At 43.4% G+C, this 21,863-nt stretch overlaps 1 protein-coding gene across 2 annotated transcripts in view; it reads right to left on the bottom strand.

The window, feature by feature from the left end:
- The window catches only part of ERBB4 (erb-b2 receptor tyrosine kinase 4), a 1,781,744-nt gene that overhangs the window by 521,348 nt on the left and 1,238,533 nt on the right, over window positions 1-21,863 (bottom strand). For both annotated transcript variants that reach the window (XM_033945093.1, XM_033945094.1), the window contains exons 7-8: window positions 4,324-4,465; window positions 1,158-1,271 (exon numbers count right to left, since the gene is read on the bottom strand). In XM_033945093.1, coding sequence (XP_033800984.1) covers window positions 1,158-1,271; window positions 4,324-4,465 — 256 coding nt within the window. The remainder of the gene's footprint in view (window positions 1-1,157; window positions 1,272-4,323; window positions 4,466-21,863) is intronic.

The following is a 21,863-nucleotide window of genomic DNA, read 5'->3' as shown; positions in this document are numbered from 1 at the left end:
TTAATTGAAATGTTTGTAATTTAAAAACCTACAAAAAGATGTGCAGGAATCAAGTATGTTTGTTTAAGATTACTCAACATTAATCTATATAAATAGAATTTTATATTGCAAAATACCACTATACATTAATGTGAGGCTTCAGAATTTTACTGTAAGTAGAATAAATATGTACTGAGAAAAAAATAAAAAAATAATTGAGAACTGTTCAATCTGAACATCATTTTGTAACCCAGACATGCTGGGTACCAGATCTAAATGCCAACATCCATTTTTGCATATAGATATTGTCTTCCTGTTCTGAAATCAGAGTTGAATGTCTATATTTTGGTTCCTCCATAATACACTTAAAACAAACCCAGACCATGCCCCTTGCCATAAGGACATATGGCAGTTTCAAATTTCCATATTCCACTTAAAAAAATTTGAAAAAAAAAAATCAAGATTTGGACATCCATGCAATATGGATGTCTAAATGCTTTCTTTCACACATCCAAATCATGAATAGAGTTTCTAAAATAAGGGTCTTAGGCTTATAACAGCACATTGTGAAAAGTCTAGCCCTGGAACCTAAGGCCCTGTTTTACTAAGGTGCACTAATCGAATTAGCACACACTAAACGCTAATGCGTGCATGTTAGTCTATGGACGCGTTAGCGTTTAGTGCACGCTAATTCAATTAGTGTGCGCTAATTGGTTAGCGCACCTCAGTAAAACATGGGGTATATGTAAGAGCTCAGGCCCTATGTTAATTTCCTAATGTGAAAGAAGGTGAGGAATGGGCAAGGAATATACCCCACAGTTAACACAGAAGTACTTACAATTATTAACTGTTAATATGCCAAATAATGCAGCAAACAAAGCCACCTGAAAAGGTGTAGATAACTGCATTGTGTTATCTGTCACTCAGTTAAGGCACAGCAAAAATAATTATATTTCTTATTAACTGCATGGCGAATTGTTGAGAATGCCCCCTCAACAGCTAATGCAGAAAGTTTACAGTTGCCATGCATTCAATTCTGCCAGTAATCAGTGCTAACTGCAAACATTATCACATAGGCCATGTAGACTTTTGAACAAAATCATACATGGATTATCACAAAACATGGAAGAAAGGGACTTAGATATCCAAATGTAAAAAAAAAAAAGAGAAAGGCCCACCCTTTGGACAGATGTCAGTACAGGGTTTACACATCTTAATTCCATTTTCCTCCACTTCCATCTTGTTGCTAGGACAGGCACGCACACAGGAACTGTGATCCACCACAAAATTATCTATAAATAAACAGAAAAGACATTACAAGAGTTTGAAGATCTGTCGTCGGTGGCAAAGAACTTACAAGACAAAAACAGAAACTTCTTTATGACCTTAGACTAGTCAAAGAAAAAGTGCTTGAAGTCAGAGTCTATAAACGGGCCAGATTCTATAAACAGCGCCATAAGTGCGCCTATGTTGTAGGCGCTGCTCGGTGTGGTTGTCAATCAACTGCTAAGTGCTGCTTAAAGAATCCCACCTAGTGGCGCATACGCATCCTAGAGGTAGGCACTAGTATATTAGGCCAGGCTTTACTTGGCCTAATTTACTGATGCCTAACCCAGACCCTATTCTCCACCCCTAGCAATGACTACTTTTCAGTTAGGCATTGGAAGGCATCTCCACTTAGGCATCCTGTTTGGTGCCAAACTTTTAAATGGTCATTTTAATTATTTTTTGATTGGATGAAAATGGGCACAGTCAATCACTACGCCAATTTAAAAAAAAGTTGAGCACGGGTTCCAAAGTTAGGTGTCGCTAGCCATCCTCAATTAGGCTTCCTATTGGTGCCTAATGTAAGCATCCTACATAGAACCTGGTCCTAAATTAATCTTCAGACTATCTCACAAATTAGTGGCCTGTTACTGAAGAAAGTTTTCTACTCATGAAAATGAGATCTGAAGCTCAGATCAGAAATCAGATACCAAGCCCAGAACAAAAAGGATACCTCCTTGAAGTATAGTTGTAGTTTTAGAAAAACACAGCCACAAAGATGTTTTTGTATAACAAATTTGCTAATTTTTGGACACCTTTAAAAATTCAACAGTCCATGGAGTGAAAAGAACTGTTTTCATACTCTTGCAGACATAAATAAATTCCCTTCTAAATTGTACCTCTGAATGCAGATGCATTATCCCTTAGCGAGGATTTCTTCAAGATGACTTTCCTTTACTATCACACTATGGGGGTAATTCTATAGCTGGGCATTTCCATTACGGTGCCCTGAGGTTGCCCAGTGGGAGACTATTCCAAAATGGAACCTAGGCACCTAGACTCCATTATAGAACACTAGTGTAACTAGGTATTGGCACCTATAGGCACCTGCAATAACACCAATTTTAGAACAATGCAGGCACCTATATGCAGCAAGGATGTGCAAAACTTAGAGGGATCAATATTTAGCCAGTGGCAGTAAACATATTTTTAAACACCAATGGCATTATTCCAGGACCACTGTCTAGGCATCAGCAATGAATATCTGGGTTTCTGAGGCTCGTTATCTTTTGCACAGTTATATGTGATATTCAGCACTTAACTACATAAGTTATACCACTTTAAAATAGGACTGACATTTCTGCGGTCCAATTTTGACCGATAAAGTTAGGCAGTTGACTGATGAATATTGGCATTTAACCGCATAAGTTCTGACTCCGCCCACACACTGTCCGTTTAGTGGTCTGTAGTGATATTCAGCAGTATTAATGGGTTAAGTACTGAAAAATACTTGTGAATGGTCCTGAACAAGTGATTTAACCATTCAGGAGCCATTACTGGCCAATTAATTCACTGTGAATATTGATCCCACAATATCCTGTAAATTTTGCACCTGTCTGTATCCCACCTATGCTCCACCTCCTTTTCAAGTACACTCCTAGATAATTGGATATTTACAGAAAAGCACTTAGATGGCATACTAGCATGTACATGTGTAAGTGTACACATATATGTATAATGCTACTGTTCTAAACATGTATGTACCATGGGCACAGTACTAAGGGGGGGGCAGGAGGCTGACCACCCTGGGTGCCATATTTGTGAAGGGCGCAGATACCTCTCCTCCTCTCTGCCCCCTGTGTACCTCTTTAAATGTTTGCTGGCGCAAACAGCATCTTCCACTCGCTGCTCGAGTTGGTCTCGGCTCCCTACTGATATCACTTCTAGATTTCAGGACCAGATGTGACATCAGAAGGACGCTAAGGCTGGTGCGACCCGCAGGTTGAAGATGCTCATTCTGGCAAACATGCCAAGAGGTACGCAGAGGGTGAGGGGTGCTCAAGCAGCAGGAAAGAGTGGGTGAGCACTCAAGTGGCGGGGAAGAGTGGGGCGGGGATGCATGGAGCTGCGATGCCAGGCGCAACCGCCCCGGGTACCAACCTCCATTGCTACGCTACTGTATAGGTACATAAATGCTAGGGTCCAGTTTATAGAACCGCTGTTCTCAGGAGTAATTCTGTATTAGGGTACCTACATGGTACTTATTCTAGGTGTGTGAGTCTCACTCATGTTCCGCCTAGACTCTGCCTTAAATTGAATTTTGTCATTTATGTGCCTATGTGCCCACAATAATTTCTCAATCAGTACAGTAAGAAAAAAGGGTAAAATTCACCATATTAAACATTTAGCTCACACATCAATTTCGAATCAGGCTATCGGCAAACGTAAGAGGCATTCGCAGAAGTGCGTTGTTGGATTACTGTTTGGCAACAGACAACAGAGGTCTCCCCTGAAGAAGATCGCTGCGATTTAAACACTGAAGGGTCAGCAAGCATGAACGTTGGGAGTGATTAAAACTCTATCAGCACTGAGACTGGTGTCAACCATCAAAGATAAGTGTTGCCATTTTTGATTAGTGTGTGAGCTGAGGTATTAGGTAATTAGGGACTCACTTTGAGGTTTAAACTAAGGGTGGAGTATACATGATTAGAGCTGAGATCCCAGGATGGGATATGTTATAAGAGATCCTATGATCTGAGTATCATACGCACTATAATATACCCACCCTCCTTTTCAGTTGATGGTTGTTTTTGAATTTAAATTTTTGGACTGGATTAAACATTCTAAATTATAGACACCTTAATTGAAGTTTAGCTAAATGTTTGATATGGTGAGTTTTGCCCTTTTTTACTGTACTGATTGAGAAATTATTGTGGGCGAGATTTTTGTTGAACCCCCTTTTTCTTGTACCTAGTATTAGAGTTCTAATTACTGAAATATGTAATCAGCATGTAAATGTTAGTGTGCCTGTTTCAAAGAATTACCCCCTATATGTCTTCTATAGTACTTTGAACTTACGAGGACATTTTTTCACGCAAAATGCTCCATAGGTGTACTTGGCCTTGGGGTTGTGTTCCAACTGAAATGTAGTAGGATTGTAGACAAAAGGCTGGGGACACTGAGTAACACAGGCTCCACTGTCATTGAAGTTCATGCAGGCCTATAAAAGGAAGAATTATAAATAAATATTCATCTCAAAACATTTCCAGGATTATAAATTAAGAGGCATATTTACTAAATTGTGATAGGTTTTCATACTTAGTACACCTTGAGTGCAAAGCTTCCTCTCCCTGGGTAAGCAGAAAGTCTGTGTGGTAAACAGCGGGTATGATCAGCAACTGCCCTGCATTTATTACACAGGGCAAACAGGTTCTGCATGTGCCCATATCCCACGACTGTTGGTAGCATGGGTGCTCTACCTGAAGAGGCATGGAACATGGGCCCAGGGCAGGATTAATTTGTCGAGGGCCCCTAGGCACCCAAGTACACTGGGCCCCTGCCCCGCCCCACCCCACCCCACCATGCGCCCAGGCGGAAACAGGAAGCTGCGTCAGAGGGAAGCTTTGGTTAAGCAGCTCCGCTTGCACAATTACAGTTCCCATTGCCTTTCTTACCAGCGTTGCTTGCTTGTCTTACTTTCCGTCGATTGGGGGGGGGGGGCACGTTGCTGATCGATGCTGGAAGAGCCCTTCGCCGTTTGGAAAAAACAATGTTGATGCTCTCCTTTATCGGGCCCCTCTGACCATTTTGGGCCCTAGGCATGTGCCTACTTGGCCTATTGGTTAATCCTGCCCTGCATGGGCCCCAATGGTAATAAGACAAAATTCCTGCTGCTGCAGTGGCACAAGCTCTTCCTCCTCTCTCTCCCCCACTACATAATTACCCCAATCTGATCCTCCCACTGCACTAGTATCCCCATCACCATGCCCCTTCCAAAATGTGTACCCGCTTCAGACCCCTTCAGACCAAATCGTCCTTTCTCCAAGCCCCTCCCTAATGACCTCAATCTTACCATCCTCCATCTCATGATTCTCCAGTTTCCATGGGACTTATCTAGGTGTATCCCTTCTCATATAGTGGAACAAGGCAGAAGTTCCTATCCACTTCAACCTTATCTGGCTCTAGTACTGAAAACGGCATATACATATCACTCCTACTAACAACTATGTCCCAAATGGAAACACAGAAGACCTCAAAGACACTGCAAGGCCACACACCCCACTCACCCACCCACGGGCTCACACAAACATAACCCGAGCATTCAAAATCAGAAGAAGAAAAAAAAACGAAAAGTAAAGAAAATCCTCAGTTCATCTTCATTTGGCAAAAAAACTCTACTTTCTAGAAAAACCTCAAACATTGGAAATACTTGCACACATGTGGCGGTAATTATAGGTTGAAAAGCCAGCACTGTAGCATCCCTCAGAGGAACCACCCATATCCGAAGGCACGCCAAAATCAAAAAACAAATTGTGTGACCAAGATAGGACAGAGTACGATATTGGGGTTCAAGAAGGGATTGGATGATTTCCTGAAGGAAAAGGGGATAGAAGGGTATAGATAGAGGATTACTATACAGGTCCTGGACCTGATGGGCCGCTGCGTGAGCGGGCTGCTGGGTGTGATGGACCTCTGGTTTGACCCAGCAGAGGCATTGCTTATGTTCTTTATGCTTATGTTAAGATCTGTACAATAACATAAAGTCACCAACAACAAAAAAATCCAAAAGCAGAAAAAAACAGAGAAACTTACCGTATTTTCACTTAGATAATGCGCACCTGTGTAAAACGCGCACACGGGTATAGCGTGCGGGAAACCGAAATATATGTTAAAAAAATTTTGTATACCGCGCACACCCGTATACCCTGCATGCTGCCCGACTCTCCCGTCGCCGCCCGACTCTTCTTTCGCCTACCCCTACTCTCCTCTGGCCACCCCGACTCTGCTTTAGCCCGCCCCGACTCTCCTCTCCCACTTGAAGTCCTGTCCCCACCCTGAAAGCCTGATGCCCCCCCCGACATCCGATTCACCCCCCCCTGCAGGACCGCTCGCACCCCCACCCTGAAGGACCGCTCGCACGCACCTGCACCCCCACCCTGAAGGACCGCTCGCAACCCCACAGCCTCCCGACCCCCCCCCCATCATGTAGAAGCTCCTTCCGGTGTCCTGCTGCTTCCTCTTGGCGGTCCCGCCCTTTCTCTGACGTCAAGCCCTCTTGCCCCGCCAACTCCCCAACTCCCCGACACAATCGGGGCAAGAGGGAGCTCAAGCCCTCTTACCCCAGCCAACCGCGGCACCCCCAACACGATCGGGACAAGAGGGAGCTCAAGCCCTCTTGCCCCCCCCCCGACTCCCTGACACGATCGGGGCAAAAGGGAGCCCAAGCCCTCTTGCCCCGCCGACTCCCCAACTCCCCGACAATATCGGGCCAGGAGGGAGCCCAAGCCCTCCTGGCTCTGGCGATCTCCCCCCCACTAGTTGTTCAGGCCTGGAGGGAGCCCAAGTCCTTCTGGCCCTGGCGACCCCCCCCCCCCGCTAGTTGTTCAGGCCAGGAGGGAGCCCAAACCCTCCTGGCCACGGTGACCCCCTACCCCCACCCCGCACTACATTACAGGCAGGAGGGATCCCAGGCCCTCCTACCCTCGATGCAAACCCCCCTCCCCCCAACGACCGCCCCCCAAGAACCTCCGACCGCCCCCCCAGCCGACCCGCGACCCCCCTAGCCGACCCCCACGACACCCCCACCCCCCTTCCCCGTACCTTTGTGTAGTTGGCCGGACAGACGGGAGCCAAACCCGCCTGACCGGTAGACAGCCAACAACGGAATGAGGCCAGATTGGCCCATCCGTCCCAAAGCTCCGCCTACTGGTGGGGCCTAAGGCGCCTGGGCCAATCAGAATAGGCCCGGGAGCCTTAGGTCCCTCCTGGGGGCGGGGCCTTGGGCACATGGTCGGGTTGGGCCCAAGTGCCTCAGGTCCCGCCCCCAGGAGGGATCTAAGGCTCCCGGGCCTATTCTGATTGGCCCAGGCACCTTAGGCCCCACCAGTAGGCGGAGCTTTGGGACGGATGGGCCAATCCAGCCTCATTCCGTTGTTGGCTGCCTGCCGGACAGGCGGGTTTGGCTCCCGTCTGTCCGGCCAACTACACAAAGGTACGGGGAAGGGGGGTGGGGGTGTCGTGGGGGTCAGCCAGGGGGGTTGCGGGTCAGCTGGGGGGGCGGTCGGAGGTTCTTGGGGGGCGGTCGTTGGGGGGAGGGGGGTTTGCATCGAGGGTAGGAGGGCCTGGGATCCCTCCTGCCCGTAATGTAGTGCGGGGTGGGGGTAGGGGGTCGCCGTGGCCAGGAGGGTTTGGGCTCCCTCCTGGCCTGAACAACTAGCGGGGGGGTCACCAGGGCCAGGAGGACTTGGGCTCCCTCCAGGCCTGAACAACTAGTGGGGGGGAGATCGCCAGAGCCAGGAGGGCTTGGGCTCCCTCCTGGCCCGATATTGTCGGGGAGTTGGGGAGTCGGCGGGGCAAGAGGGCTTGGGCTCCCTTTTGCCCCGATCGGGTCAGGGAGTCGGGGGGGGGGGCAAGAGGGCTTGAGATCTCTCTTGCCCCGTTCGTGTCGGGGGTGCCGCGGTTGGCTGGGGCAAGAGGGCTTGAGCTTCCTCTTGCCCCGATCGTGTCGGGGAGTCGGGGATTCGGCGGGGCAAGAGGGCTTGACATCAGAGAAAGGGCGGGATCGCCGGAAGAGGAAGCAGCTCAGGCGCAGGGCTCACAGAAGGGCCGGGACTGCCAAGAGGAAGCAGCAGGACACCGGTAGGAGCTTCTACATGATGGGGGGGTCCGGAGGCTGTGGGGGTGCGAGCGGTCCTTCAGGCTGGGGGTGCGGGTGCGGGTGGGAGTGCGTGCGAGCGGTCCTTCGGGGTGGGGGTGCGGGTGCGGGTGCGTGTGAGCGGTCCTTCGGGGTGGGGGTGCGAGCGGTCCTGCGGGGGGGGGAATCGGACGTCGGGGGGAACTATGTAAAAAAAAATTTGTACAACGCGCTCACGCGTATAACGCGCAAGGTTATGCGCGGTTTGTAAAAATCGTGTATAACTTGCGCGTTATATGCGTGAAAGTACGGTAAATGCAAAAATGGTCTGAGTAGTTCACAGAGCACTTCACTTGGTACTCCACCCTCCAGATACTGCAGCCAGTATACATATCACCCCTAGCAATAGTGGGTCCCAAAGTTGCGGACTAAGTCAGGTTGAGTGGAAAGCAATAGAGGGTAGTGATCAATGGAGATCACTCTGAGGAAAGAGATGGTTCTAAGGCCTGTTCTTTTTAACATTTTATAAGTGATATTGCTGAAAGGATGTCTAGTAACATTTGCCTCTTTGCAGATGATACCAAAGCCTGCAATAGAATAGACACCCCTGATGGTATGGATAATATGAGTAAGGACCTAGCGATGCTTAAAGAATTTAGTGCCCATCATTTTATTGGATTAATACATTTCTCAGTTAGCTTTCAGAGGTCAAAACCTCTTTCTTCAGGTCAGTAAAGTATGCTGCTCTTACAGTATCCCTGTTCTGACCTGAGGAAGGTCTCTGAATTAGTCAAAAATGTATTAAAATTAGTCCAATAAAAAGGACTATCTTATTTCCATTTTCTATTTATAAATGTTTATCAACACAGCTACAATTTTACTTTATCCAAAAGCAAAAAAATAAATAAATAAATACAAGAAATATAATTTTTTCTACCTTTGTTATCTGGTTTCTGTTTTCCTCATCTTATCATCATTCTCCTCCTTCCATCCACTGTCTGCCCTCTCTCTGCCTCTTCCATATGGCATCTGCTCTCTTTCTATGCCTCTTCCAGAAGCTGTCTCCTTCTCCCTTCACACTAGATAAATATCTATCCCTCGACAAACACACGGACAATACCGTCAGAAAAAGTATCTCGGTGCTTTGGAAACTCCGCACCATAAAAAAATACTTTGACGAAACTTCATTCCGCCTGCTAGTACAATCCTCCATCCTCAGCATATTGGACTACTGCAATATCATTTACTTAAGCTCCACAAAAAAAAACCATCAGGAGACTCAAAATGATCCAGAACACTGCTGTCCGCCTCATATTCGGCCTGAAAAAATGGGAACACATCACCCCTTTCTACCACAAACTCCATTGGCTGCCATTTGAATCCAGAGTCCTATTCAAATTCGCCTGCTTCTGCTATAAAACAGTATTTGGTTTATCCCCAAGCTACATCATCCCTCACTTCGCCCTAAATCACAGCATCAAGGACTCCCGCAGAATCCAACTATTCGCCTACCCCTCCCTTAAACTCTGCCACTCTAAAAGATTCCTCGACAAAACCCTCGCCTTCCAAGCCACTAAGCTAAACCCATGGTTATCCCAAATGGCCCTCAAGGCCCCCAACTACCTCGGCTTTAGAAAACTACTCAAAACCCGCCTCTTCCAAGACCAGGATCCCAACGCCCCTTCTATCTAACACCCACTCTCCCCTCTACATCCTTCCCCCCCCCCCCCCCCCCCTGGCAACTTTGATCAATTTGTTATTGAACCGCTCATAACCCCGCTCAACTGCTGTAAACCACTTGTAACCTTGTTTAATTGATGTGAACCGCCTAGAACTCTTCCGGGTATGGCGGGATACAAAAATAAAGTTATTATTATTATTATTATTATTATTATTATTCTATCTCTCCCTCCCCTACCCCATTAGTACAGAATCCATCTTTTCCCTCTGCTCCCCCTATGATTTGGCATCTGTCTTCTTCCTTTCCATCTCTCCCTCCCTCTCAGCAAATTTTAGCATCTTTTCTCCCCTCAGATCTGGTATCTGTCTCCTTCTTCCTTTCTTCCCCCCATATCTGGTATCTGTCTCCTCCCCTTCCTCCCTACCCCCCCCCTCCGTGCTCTGGCATCTCTCTCTCCTGTCCCTTCCCTTTCATTCCCTGGTCTTCCTTCTCAATCTATTTTCTGCCTGTCTAGATTAAATTCTTTCTTACTATCCAGTCCTCAATTTCCCTCTTTTCACTGTGTCTACCTATAGCTTGCCACCTCTTTCCCTCACCCCTTCTAGTATCTAACTCTATCTTCTTCCCCCAAACCAACATGTGCCCGGACCATGGGGCCCCCTGGAGTTTTGGGCCCATGGCAGATGCTCTGTTTGCCCTCTCCTAATGCTGGCCCTGCAGGTGGGAGTTTTGTGGCATCCTATCTGCTAGAGTTACTTCATCCTTTCTGATTAATTTATATTTGTGCTTCAGAGCAATTGCCAACTCTGTTTTCAGTTAAAACCAAAACCAATTAGACCACCAAAATAATAGGAAATTTCTTTTGATTTAACATGGAAAGGAGGTCCTTTTTCCAAGTGATAAGGGTACTTTGCCCATTGAACCTATTCCACAACTGTGTCTTGGGAGCAGAAATTAAAGTATTCATCTGAATCACTGCTCTGTCCTAACCCCGTGCAGCTGATTCAAGTCAAGACATTTCCTTGTGCATTTAAGGACTTCAAAAATAGAATAAAAAGGTTAAACAGAAAAAAACCCCTAAATATTAATTGTATAGATGAAATAAGGCGCAGAAAAACAATATAAATACCTAAGAAATTAAACATTGATTTTCATGATTATTATGGTATGCAATAATTATACCTTTTAATGCAGAGGACTAAGAAAGGTTAATGGATTATAAACTGTGCAACAAATAGAAATTAATATACATTTTCTGCAAGAAGGAAACAAACAAGCTGCAAAAGAACTAAAGGGAATATTTTTGAGAAAGGTTCTGCAATGATGCTAACCTGCAAAGGAAAAGGTAGAACAAAATTTTCAAAAGTCATTAACCCAAGTAAATGGAACTATTTCAAAATTGCTGAATAAACGATAAGATGGAAAAGAGATCAAATACTGCACACATCGACCTCTATATCCACATCAACCTCTATATAAACAAGTCAATGATGATATGATATTCAACAATTATGTTTTTTGCTTTTCAAAAGATAAAATGAGGAAAAAGGATCTCAGAAGGGAAGGTAATGGGACTTGTATATTGTTTTTTTGGGTTTTTTTGTGTGTGATTACACATTCAAAGTGGTTTACATATACACAAGTACTTATTTTGTACTAGGAGCAATGGAGGATTAAGTGACTTGCTCAGAGACACGCAGAGCAGCACTGGGAATTGATCCCACAACCTCTGGGTGTAGAGGCATCAGCTCTATCACTAGGCCGCTCCTCACCTCAACAGTCTCAACATAAACTATTAGGATCTACAAGGGTAACAAAAGTAAAGGCAAAAATACCATATTTTTTGCTCTATAAGATGCACCTGACCATAAGACACACCTACCTGTAGAGGAAGAAAAACCAAGCAAATGAATTGCTGAACCAAATGGTGTACCCTGTCTCACTGTCCTGTACCCTGTACCTCACTCTGGTGGTCTAGCGGTAGACAAGGACAGGGTACAGGGCAGATCTAGTAGTGGGCAGGCAGCCCCCCCCCCAGCTTCCCAGTACCTTTTTAAAATTCTGGTCCAGCACTGCATCGGCAGGAGGTTTACGCACTTCATACTGTCTCAGGAACTGGGTTGCAATCTCCACATGCTGTTGCTTGTGCAGATCAGTAAGCTGTTTGGGAACCCTTCGTGCACAGACTTTCCTGTATCCCAAATCATCCTGCATTGTGGCAAATGCAGATCCATAGCTGATATCCAAATTTGCAGCCAATTGAGATACCATTATCCGTCAGTCTTCTCTAATCAAGGAGTCCGCCCTATCAATGTGACCTTGTGTGCGCAATGTTGATGGGCCACCAGGACGACCTTCATCGGTTACACCTGTTCTTCCCACTTTAAACCTTTTTGCCTATTTATAACATTTTGTTGCTTCATGGTGCTATGTCAATATCCGATGGTGAATTTCTGCAGGTTTTACTCCCTCTGCCCAAAGAAAGTGCTCTACTGCACGTTGTTCTTCGATGGTGCAATCTTCCAATGGAGTGTCCATGATTCTGACCTTGTGGCTGCTACATGACTAAACGCCAAGTGCTGCACTGTGTGCCGATGAACTATCCAACAGGCAATGTATGAGTACATTTGTTGCATTTAATGTTTTGATTCGTCCGTGTATATAAACAGGTTCCATTCTCATTCATTGATCCTAAAAAAAAACTCCTCAAAAAAACTAAGGGCCTGTTTTACAAAGCCACGCTAGTGGCCCCGAAGCACATAAAGATTTAAAGGGCTTCGGGACTGTTGCCGCGCGGCAGCCACTAGCGCGGCTTTGTAAAACAGGCCCTAAGATTAGTTTTAAACTATATTGTCACACTTTGTGATATACAGGAAGCAGTCATTCTTGATTTAAAAAAAAAAAAAAAAGATTAAGGGTTCCTTTCACAAAGCCAGGGCAGTGATGCTGCTGTAGTAAATAAACCCAATTCTTATGGGCTTTGGTGCATTTACCACAGCAGCATCACTACCACGGCTTTATAAAAAGGGCCCGAAGAAACAATATTGGCCAGAAAACTTTATGAAACACAGATAGCAGATGAAAAGATTAAGAAACAATAGTGGCCACTACTGTTTTGTTTTTTCCATCAAGAAAGGCTACTTCTTGTGTATCATAAAGTATGATGATATAATAATTAAAAAAAAAATCTTTGCTATTTGATGTGGTAATTTGGGTAAATTTAGGAAAGTATGAGAATCTGTAAGTAGGTATGGTAATTAATTGTGGTATGTTTGTAATATACATATATTTATCTGATTGTATTATAAATTGAGAGTAAATGCAACTTTCCAGGACTAATTAGAAGTTCTTATTATAAGTATTGTTATATTTGTATACTTTTAGGCTTGCTGTTATTTGTGTTTTTGGAGATTTGTTGGTTTATTGGTTTAAAATTTGTTTATAATTTTAATAAATTATTGATGAAAAAAAATAAAAAAATATTTAATAAACAATGTTAGTTTTTTTGAGGATCAATGAATAAGACTAGAACCTGTTTATATACAGTAGATTCTAACAGTTTATGCTGGGACGATTAAGGTTTCTGAGATCCTTTCCCTTCTTTTTATCTTTTGAAAAGCTAAATAAATAAATAAATAAATAATAATTGTTGACTAGTATACAGTATAATCTCGCTATAATGGACTTAAAGGGACCTGGAAAAACGGTCCGTTATATCCAGAGTTGCATTTTTTTAAAAACTTTATTTAGGTCAACTTGAAACAACGTACAATCAATGAACAACAGTCACTGCACAATCAAATCAGCAACATTAATAACATAACTCAGCAAAACATTGGTAAGGCACGAAATGATTGCAAAACCAGAACACTAAAAAATGTTCTAAAGCATTATGTCGTATTGTACTGGAAGTAAAAATAATTTGTCATTTTCTTCTGGGCTGCATTTTGATACTACATCACCGGCACACTATGCACCTTCTAGGCGGAGCCTACATGTCCGTTATAGCCAAATAAAACTACAGCTAAAAGCGGCTCTTGGGACCAAATTAGTTGTCCATTATATCTGAAAGTCCGTTATATGCAAGTCTGCTATATGAGATGATTTTCTGCATATTTATAAAGGCGCTCAGCCAGGACCAGCGGACCTCGTCCATTATAGACGAGGTTCAGTTATAAGCGAGTCCGTTATAACGAGATTATACTGTATCATCATTGACTTATTTGTTTGATTATAGAAGCCTTTGTGGAATATTGTTATTTGAAAATTGCTCAGTCCTCTTTTGAGCAAAAGTAGGGGTATTGTTCCCACTAAGAAGAGGCATTTCCAGAACATGCATTATCTTAGGCCCTCTTTTACTAAGCCCAGGGCGCTAAATGATCTAATGCTGCTCCAAGGCTCATAGGAATTATATGAGTGTTGGGGTTATTTAGTGCTCCGGGCTATGGTAGAAACCTCTACCAAAATTTAGTAAAAGGGAGGGGGGGGGGTAGAGGAGTTAATCTGAAAAAAATATTATTAAAATGAGCTGCTGGAATCTGTGGGTGCTTTTCCCTAGGATAATTTTCAAAGGGAATTAATTTATGGTTAATAGTACCCATTGCCTTTGCATCAATGCAGACAGCAGCAGTAACTTTATAACTGTCCATATTACCTACATATACAGTATGAATATGTAGGTAGTATGGGTCTGATTCTTTTTTGGACGCCTAAGAAGTGACCACGAATCGTGTGCCAATCACATGTTGGTATCTAAAGGAGAATTGCATCTACAGTCTAGGTCAGACGCCCAAAATATAGGCCAACATTTTGCAGCCTACATTTAAGGTGTCTTCACATTTACGTAGACGCATAGCAATGCTTAAGCCCGCCCAAGGCCACATCCAAGTGAAGCCACACCTATGCCCCGCCTTGGGCATGTTTAAGCATCATTGCGTGTCTCCGTAGACCTAGCATGTGGGCAACCTGCCTCAGAGAGGTATTTTTTTAAAAATGTGTGTCCTGATTGGCTGACATATGGCGTTGGGATGCTTATCGCCACCTGCCATTGGGACACACGTTTTCGAGAATCAGGCCCTATGTACATGCTTTTGCTTTGAAAAATGACCCCAAGAAAGCTGTGTCTTCACATTTATAATTTCTATTTGGTGCACCTAGTTATTCTATTATGGTAAAAAGAAAATGCTTGCATTTTCAAAAGTATGCACTCAATGAGCATCGGGAGCAGCGCAGGCCATTCAGCGCGTCTCCTCGCGCTAGAAACTGCTATCACAGTTTCGTAAAAGGAGGCCTATGTATGGACATATATATTTTATTATGTAAGTACGTATATTATAAATTTGACCCTGTTCTGCTTTCAAAGAAAAGTGACCACAATGATAAAAGAGAGGGAACTCCTCTTATATGAGGCAAGGCTAAAGAGGTTAGTGCTCTTCAGCTTGGAAAAGATGCAGCTGAGGGAAGACATGATTGAGGTCTACAAAATCCTGAGTAGCGTCAAATGGGTAAAAGTGAATCGATTTTTCACCCTTTCAAAAAGTACAAAGGACAGGGGACACTCAATGAAATTACATGGAAACACTTTTAAAACAAATAGGAAGATTTTTTTTTTACACTCAAAGAATAGTTAAGCTCTGGAACTCATTGCCTGAGAATGTGACAAAAGTGATTAGTGTGTCTGGGTTTATAAAAAAAGTTGTTCCAGTTCCTGAGGAAAATCCATAGTCTGCTATTGAGATAGACCAAATTCTGGACCATTCTTCAAGCTTTGCCAGGAACCTCCTCATGTTATCCACATAAATCAACAACATATACCCTATTGCATATTCTTGTATCATCTGCAAAGATGGAAACCTTACCAGACAACCCTTCTACAATTTCCCTCTCATAAAATTTAAAAAGAAACAGGCCAAGAACAGATCCTTGCAGCATACCACTAATGAAATCCCTTTCCTCACTACCCTTTGTCACCTTCCACTCAACCGTTTCTAACCCAGACATTCACTTTAGGATCTGTACCAAGGGCATTCAATTTATTTATAAGTCGCCTATGCAGACCTGTGTCAAAATGCTATAATCTAACTACGGCAAAACCAGCATTTTCCCTCAATTCAACTTTCCAGTCACCCAGTCAAATAAATTAATCAGATTTGACTGACAAGACCTGCTTATAACAAAACCATGCTGCCGGAGGTCTTGCAATCAATTGGATTCCAGAAATCTCACTACTACTGTCTTAGAAGTGTTTCCATTCATTTACTCACCACAGAGGCCAAACTAAATGGCCTATTAGTTCCTAATCTTCCTCTTACTTCCACTTTTGTGGAGATGGATCACATCTGCCATTTTCCAATCCTCTGATAATTCTTATGAATCCACACCTTCCACATTGTAAGGGGCAATGTACGTGCACCCACTCCTTTTTACAAACCTAGTGAGGCCGCAATGTCATTTTTGGTTTCATTTGGGAGGATTAATGGAAATGACTCTTTTAATCCCTCCTGTATAGCCTTGGAGAAAATGAGCACTTAAAAAAAATCTATGCGTGGCTCTGTAAAACCCAGTGAGGATAGGTTGTTTTTTTTTCTATAGATTCCAGCAGCTCATTTTAATGAGAATATTTTTTTTCTAATTAACTCCTCCCCCCCTCCCTTTTACTAAATTTTGCTAGAGGTTTCTACCATGGCCCGGAGCACTAAATGCCCCAACACTCATATAATTCCTATGAACCTTGGAGCAGCATTAGATCATTTGGCGCCCTGGGCTTAGTAAAAGATAATGCATTTTCTGGAAATGCCTCTTCTTAGTGGGAACAATACCCCTACTTTTGCTCAAAAGAAGACTGAGCAATTTTCAAATAACAATATTCCACAAAGGCTTTTATAATCAAACAAATAAGTCAATGATGATATAGTATAATCTCATTATAACGGACTCGCTTATAACTGAACCTCATCTATAGTTGACAAGGTGCTGGTCCCAGCCGAGCGCCTTTATAAACATGCAGAAAAATCATCTCATATAGCAGACTCGCATATAACAGACTTTCAGATATAACGGACAATTAATTTGGTCCGCTTTTAGCTGTAGTTTTATTCGGCTATAACAGACATGCAGGCTCCGTCTAGAATAAAAAGCCTGAGAGCTTGTCTCAACGGGCTGCTCTAACGCGGAGCTGGGAGGCCCGCATTGCCGTCCGTTGGGAAAATAGTTAGGAGGGGGTGGTTAGACAGGCAGGAAATTTAAATGAAGGGAGGAGGTCTTTCCCACCATGGGACAGACCTCCTATAGGGCTGAGTCGGGGCCGCAGGGTTGGGTGGGTAGGGTGTATATAAGCTGGACTCTCGGAGGACCGTAATGGTTTCCGGTCCTCCGAGGCAGCTTTCCCGCCCTCCCGCCTGTTAGTTCTGCGTGATGTAGTGTGGGGTTTTTAGTTGGCAGTATCCCGAGCTACTGGCGGCTGGTCTCATCATGGGATGAGTGGTAGGCCGGCTGGGAGCCGTGCCTGGTGGGTCGGATGACCCTGGACAATGGGGCATGTGGGGACATGGCACCCCTCGGACCCTTGCTTAGACGGCAGGGTCGGGGGCCATTTTCATCTATGTCGGTAGCTCGGGATCAGGGTCACAATGGTGGGTACCATTGTGTTGGTTTAATTAGATAAAATGTTATTTAATGATGTTTATATATGTTGTTTACTATATGTAAATTGTTATTTAAATATGTTTTTTACAATAAACAGGGCTGCAGCCAGGTTTATCCACTCATGTTTACGTGTCTTTTTGGGGAGGGGCTTGGATTGGTATTTGAAGGTTGGAAAGGTATACATTGGGGAAGCGGGCCGCTCCAGCTTCCGCTGTTAGGTGCATAGCGTGCCGGTGATGTAGTATCAAAATGCAGCCCAGAAGAAAATGACAAATTATTTTTCTTTCTAGTACAGTACAACATAATGCTTTACAACATCTTTTAGTGTTCTGGTTTTGCAATCATTTCGTGCCTTACCAATGTTTTGCTGAGTTATGTTATTGATGTTGCTGATATGATTGTGCAGTGACTGTTTATGTGTTCATTGATTGAATGTACGTTGTTTCAAGTTGGCCTTTGTAAAATATGTTAAAATACATGTGTAGATTTTTGTACCACCTATACCCTGCCCAAACCAGGGCCTCCAACATGCCCCCTTGACATCTCTGCAAGTATGGATCTCCACGCACTAGTGTCTTTCTAAAAATAACATATGTTTACATAGGGTTACCAGATGTCCGGGAAAACCCAGACATGTTCTCTTTTTAGAAGACTGTCAAGGCTCCCGGATGGACTTCCAAAACCCGGCATTTGTCCGGGTTTTGGAAAGCCCCTACCAGCTCCTGCCGCATCTGGAGGGCCTCTGAGCATGCACAGATGATGTCACACATATCCTCACATGCTCCAGGCCCTCCAGATGAGGCTGGAGCTCATCGCAAAGAGAGGAAGCTTTCTGGGGGCGGGGCTGGAGGGTGGAATAGGGTGGTGCTAGAGGCAGAACTGGGTGTGGCTGGAGGCAAAACTGAGCGGGGCTGGGACAGAATGGGGCGTGGCTGGAGGTGGAATGGGGTGGGGTCATGTGTCCAGGGTTTTTTGTTGTTTTTTTTTAATATGGTAACCCTATTTTTACATATGTATGTGATCTACAAGGGTAAATGCTTCTATTTACAAATGGAAATGCTTTTAAAATAGAGCCCTTTATGTCTTACTGCCACTTTTATAGTGCTAAACCTGTTCTGAGCTCTTTGGGGACAACAGGATAGAAATTGAAATAAATAAATACTATATGTATGCAGTGCTATGCACATTATATGCAGGTACAGTACTTTTTCTGCCCTTAATGGATTCATAATCCATTTAGGGGCAGTGGAAGGTTTAGTGACTTACTCAAGGTCACAAGGAGCTGGAGTGGGAATTGAACTCAGTTCATCAGAATCAAGGTCTACTGCACTAATCATCAGGCTACTCTTCCAGAATTTTCTAGAAGTTTGCCATAAGATTTTATAATATGACTGGGATGACAATCAATTTTAGGTAATTCATTGGAGTTGGTTTATGGTATTTTTATCTATTTTGTAGAGCACTATATTATAATTTGAGTCGGTAAAATAATGTTTTCAGTATAATAGCCTGGAGGGTAAATATTGCTAGAATAATATTAATGTATATTAATATATTTTTAAAATTTAATTATCTTTCTTTATTTGTTTGGATTTAGCTTATACTTTTCCTATAGTAGCTCATATATGAAATTAAAATGAAATTGTATTATTTAATCACAGGTGCCACACCTTTATTTATCATTTGTGTACTGTTTCCATGTGCTATAAAAAATGCAATATATTTATTTGGAAAATTAAGATTCTGAGCCCTTTTCTCCCTCAATCTCTTTCTTTCTCTCTCGAGCTTTCAGATGTCTGTCTGCATGAATATTGCATTCAAAAAAGCCTTTTCCTTTAGGGATTTTTATTCTTTGGGACAAGTACTTGCAGTGCTTCAGCAGAAAAAAAGAATAATCACTTAAACCAAGGGCACTATTTGCGATATAAATTATTTGAGGATGACATTGTTTTAATATGCTGACATTACCCTCTGCTTGACTGCATCTCTGAACCCAGACAAGGATATTTTTTTGAATATAATGTCTTCATTCATAGATCCTTTTCTAAAAATCTCTTTCAACATGAGCACTATTAGACAGTGATTTTGTAATGATAATCACAAGTTGCAGTGCCCTGTGACAGTTCAGCAGCTCATTCTGCATCAAGAAAAGTTAGAAATTCAACAGATAGTATTTTAGTTGACACCTGGAAATCTTTGAAATTTATTAACAACTAGCTGATGCCCCGGCGTTGCACGGGTATTTAATTATAGCACTAACACTGTAAATGGAATCAAATAAAGATACTTTATAGTGGTGAATGAAATTATTTTTAACAGCTTTATAAAAAGTACAATATTCAAATTATAATGTGAAATATTTGACAAAATGAATACAATACAACTAACACAAAACTTGATTATAAACAACATTTTTAGTTTCACCTCCAGGAGCAAGAACATATAATAAATTCTTGAGTGAACCCACCCTTGAGCAAGCAACATAGAGTTGTCCATGGGAAAAACAGGGGGATCTTAAATCCACTCCACACAGTATGTAATAGTCTGTCCCTGTGATTTGTTGATTGTGATAGAGAATGCAAGTCTCACTGGAATTTGCAATCTCTTAAACTGAAAAGGAAGATCTGTTGGAATAAGTGGCATCCAAAAGTTTCAGTATTGATTTAAACAACTCAATATGTGGAAACTCAGGTTGAAAAGAAACTCCATGCAGTTTGTTCCCGGTTCAGAATGGAACCTGTGTTCCTAGTTCAGGATATGTGAGTACTCATGTAATGTAATAACATTATGAACTGGGGTGCATGAAGGAAACAGTTACAACACAGTTAGAACATACAAACTCTATATGTATGGTGTCCGTGGTAGAATAGAAACGATGTCCCTAGTGGTTATAGTGTCATAGAAAGTGTTTTATAGTTGGAATTACGGTGAGAATGGCAGCTTTTTACATTCTTTCCATTGACATGAATGGGTGAAATCTGATTTTATGTTTGTAGCTCCGCCCACGTGTGCAGGTGGGCAGCGAGACCCCCAGAACATATCACCCCAGGTAGTGAGGGATCTGCATACCAAGTTGCGTTCAAATCGGTCATGCCGATTTTGAATTACTGAGAGAATGGCAGCTTTTTACATTTTTTCCATTGACATGAATGGGTGAAATCTGATGTTCTGTTTGTAGATCCGCCCATGTGTGCAGGTGGGCCGCGAGACCCCCAGAACATATCACCCCAGGTAGTTGGAATTACTGTGAGAATGGCAGCTTTTTACATTTTTTCCATTGACATGAATGGGAAAAATCTGATTTTCTGTTTGTAGCTCCGCCCACGTGTGCAGGTGGGCCGCGAGACCCCCAGAACATATCACCCCAGGTAGTGAGGGATCTGCATACCAAGGTTCGTTAAAATCGGTCAAGCCGTTTTTGAATTACTGTGAGAATGGCAGCTTTTTACATTTTTTCCATTGACATGAATGGGTGAAAACTGATTTTATGTTTGTAGCTCCGCCCACGTGTGCAGGTGGGCCGCGAGACCCCCAGAACATATCACCCCAGGTAGTGAGGGATCGGCATACCAAGTTACGTTCCAATCGGTCAAGTCGTTTTTGAATTACTGTGAGAATGGCAGCTTTTTACATTTATTCCATTGACATGAATGGGTGAAATCCGATTTTCTGTTTGTAGCTCCGCCCACGTGTGCTGGTGGGCCACGAGACCCCCAGAACATATCACCCCAGGTAGTTGGAATTACTGTGAGAAAGGCAGCTTTTTACATTTTTTCCATTGACATGAATGGGTGAAATCTGATTTTCTGTTTGTAGCTCCGCCCACGTGTGCAGGTGGGCCGCGAGACCCCCAGAACATATCACCCCAGGTAGTGAGGGATCGGCATACCAAGTTACGTTCCAATCGGTCAAGTCGTTTTTGAATTACTGTGAGAATGGCAGCTTTTTACATTTTTTCCATTGACATGAATGGGTGAAATCCGATTTTCTGTTTGTAGCTCCGCCCACGTGTGCAGGTGGGCCACGAGACCCCCAGAACATATCACCCCAGGTAGTGAGGGATATGCATACCAAGTTTCGGTCAAATCGGTCAAGCCGTTTTTGAATTACTGTGAGAATGGCAGCTTTTTACATTTTTTCCATTGACATGAATGGGTGAAATCTGATTTTCTGTTTGTAGCTCCGCCCATGTGTGCAGGTGGGCCGCGAGACCCCCAGAACATATCATCCCAAGTAGTGAGGGATCTGCATACCAAGTTTCGTTCAAATCGGTCAAGCCGTTTTTGCGTGATCGCGCCACATACACACACACACATACATACATACATACATACATACACACATACATACCTCCGATTTTATATTAACAATTTAACAGATGTTCCAGTAGAAAAATCCACTTGTCAATCCCTATGGTTGAACTCCAAGATACAAATAGGT

This window comes from Geotrypetes seraphini, chromosome 5 (genome assembly GCF_902459505.1).
Source record: "Geotrypetes seraphini chromosome 5, aGeoSer1.1, whole genome shotgun sequence".
Lineage (NCBI taxonomy): Eukaryota > Metazoa > Chordata > Amphibia > Gymnophiona > Dermophiidae > Geotrypetes > Geotrypetes seraphini.
Note: the sequence above shows the minus strand (reverse complement) of the source record. Positions and strands in the feature narration are given on the sequence as shown.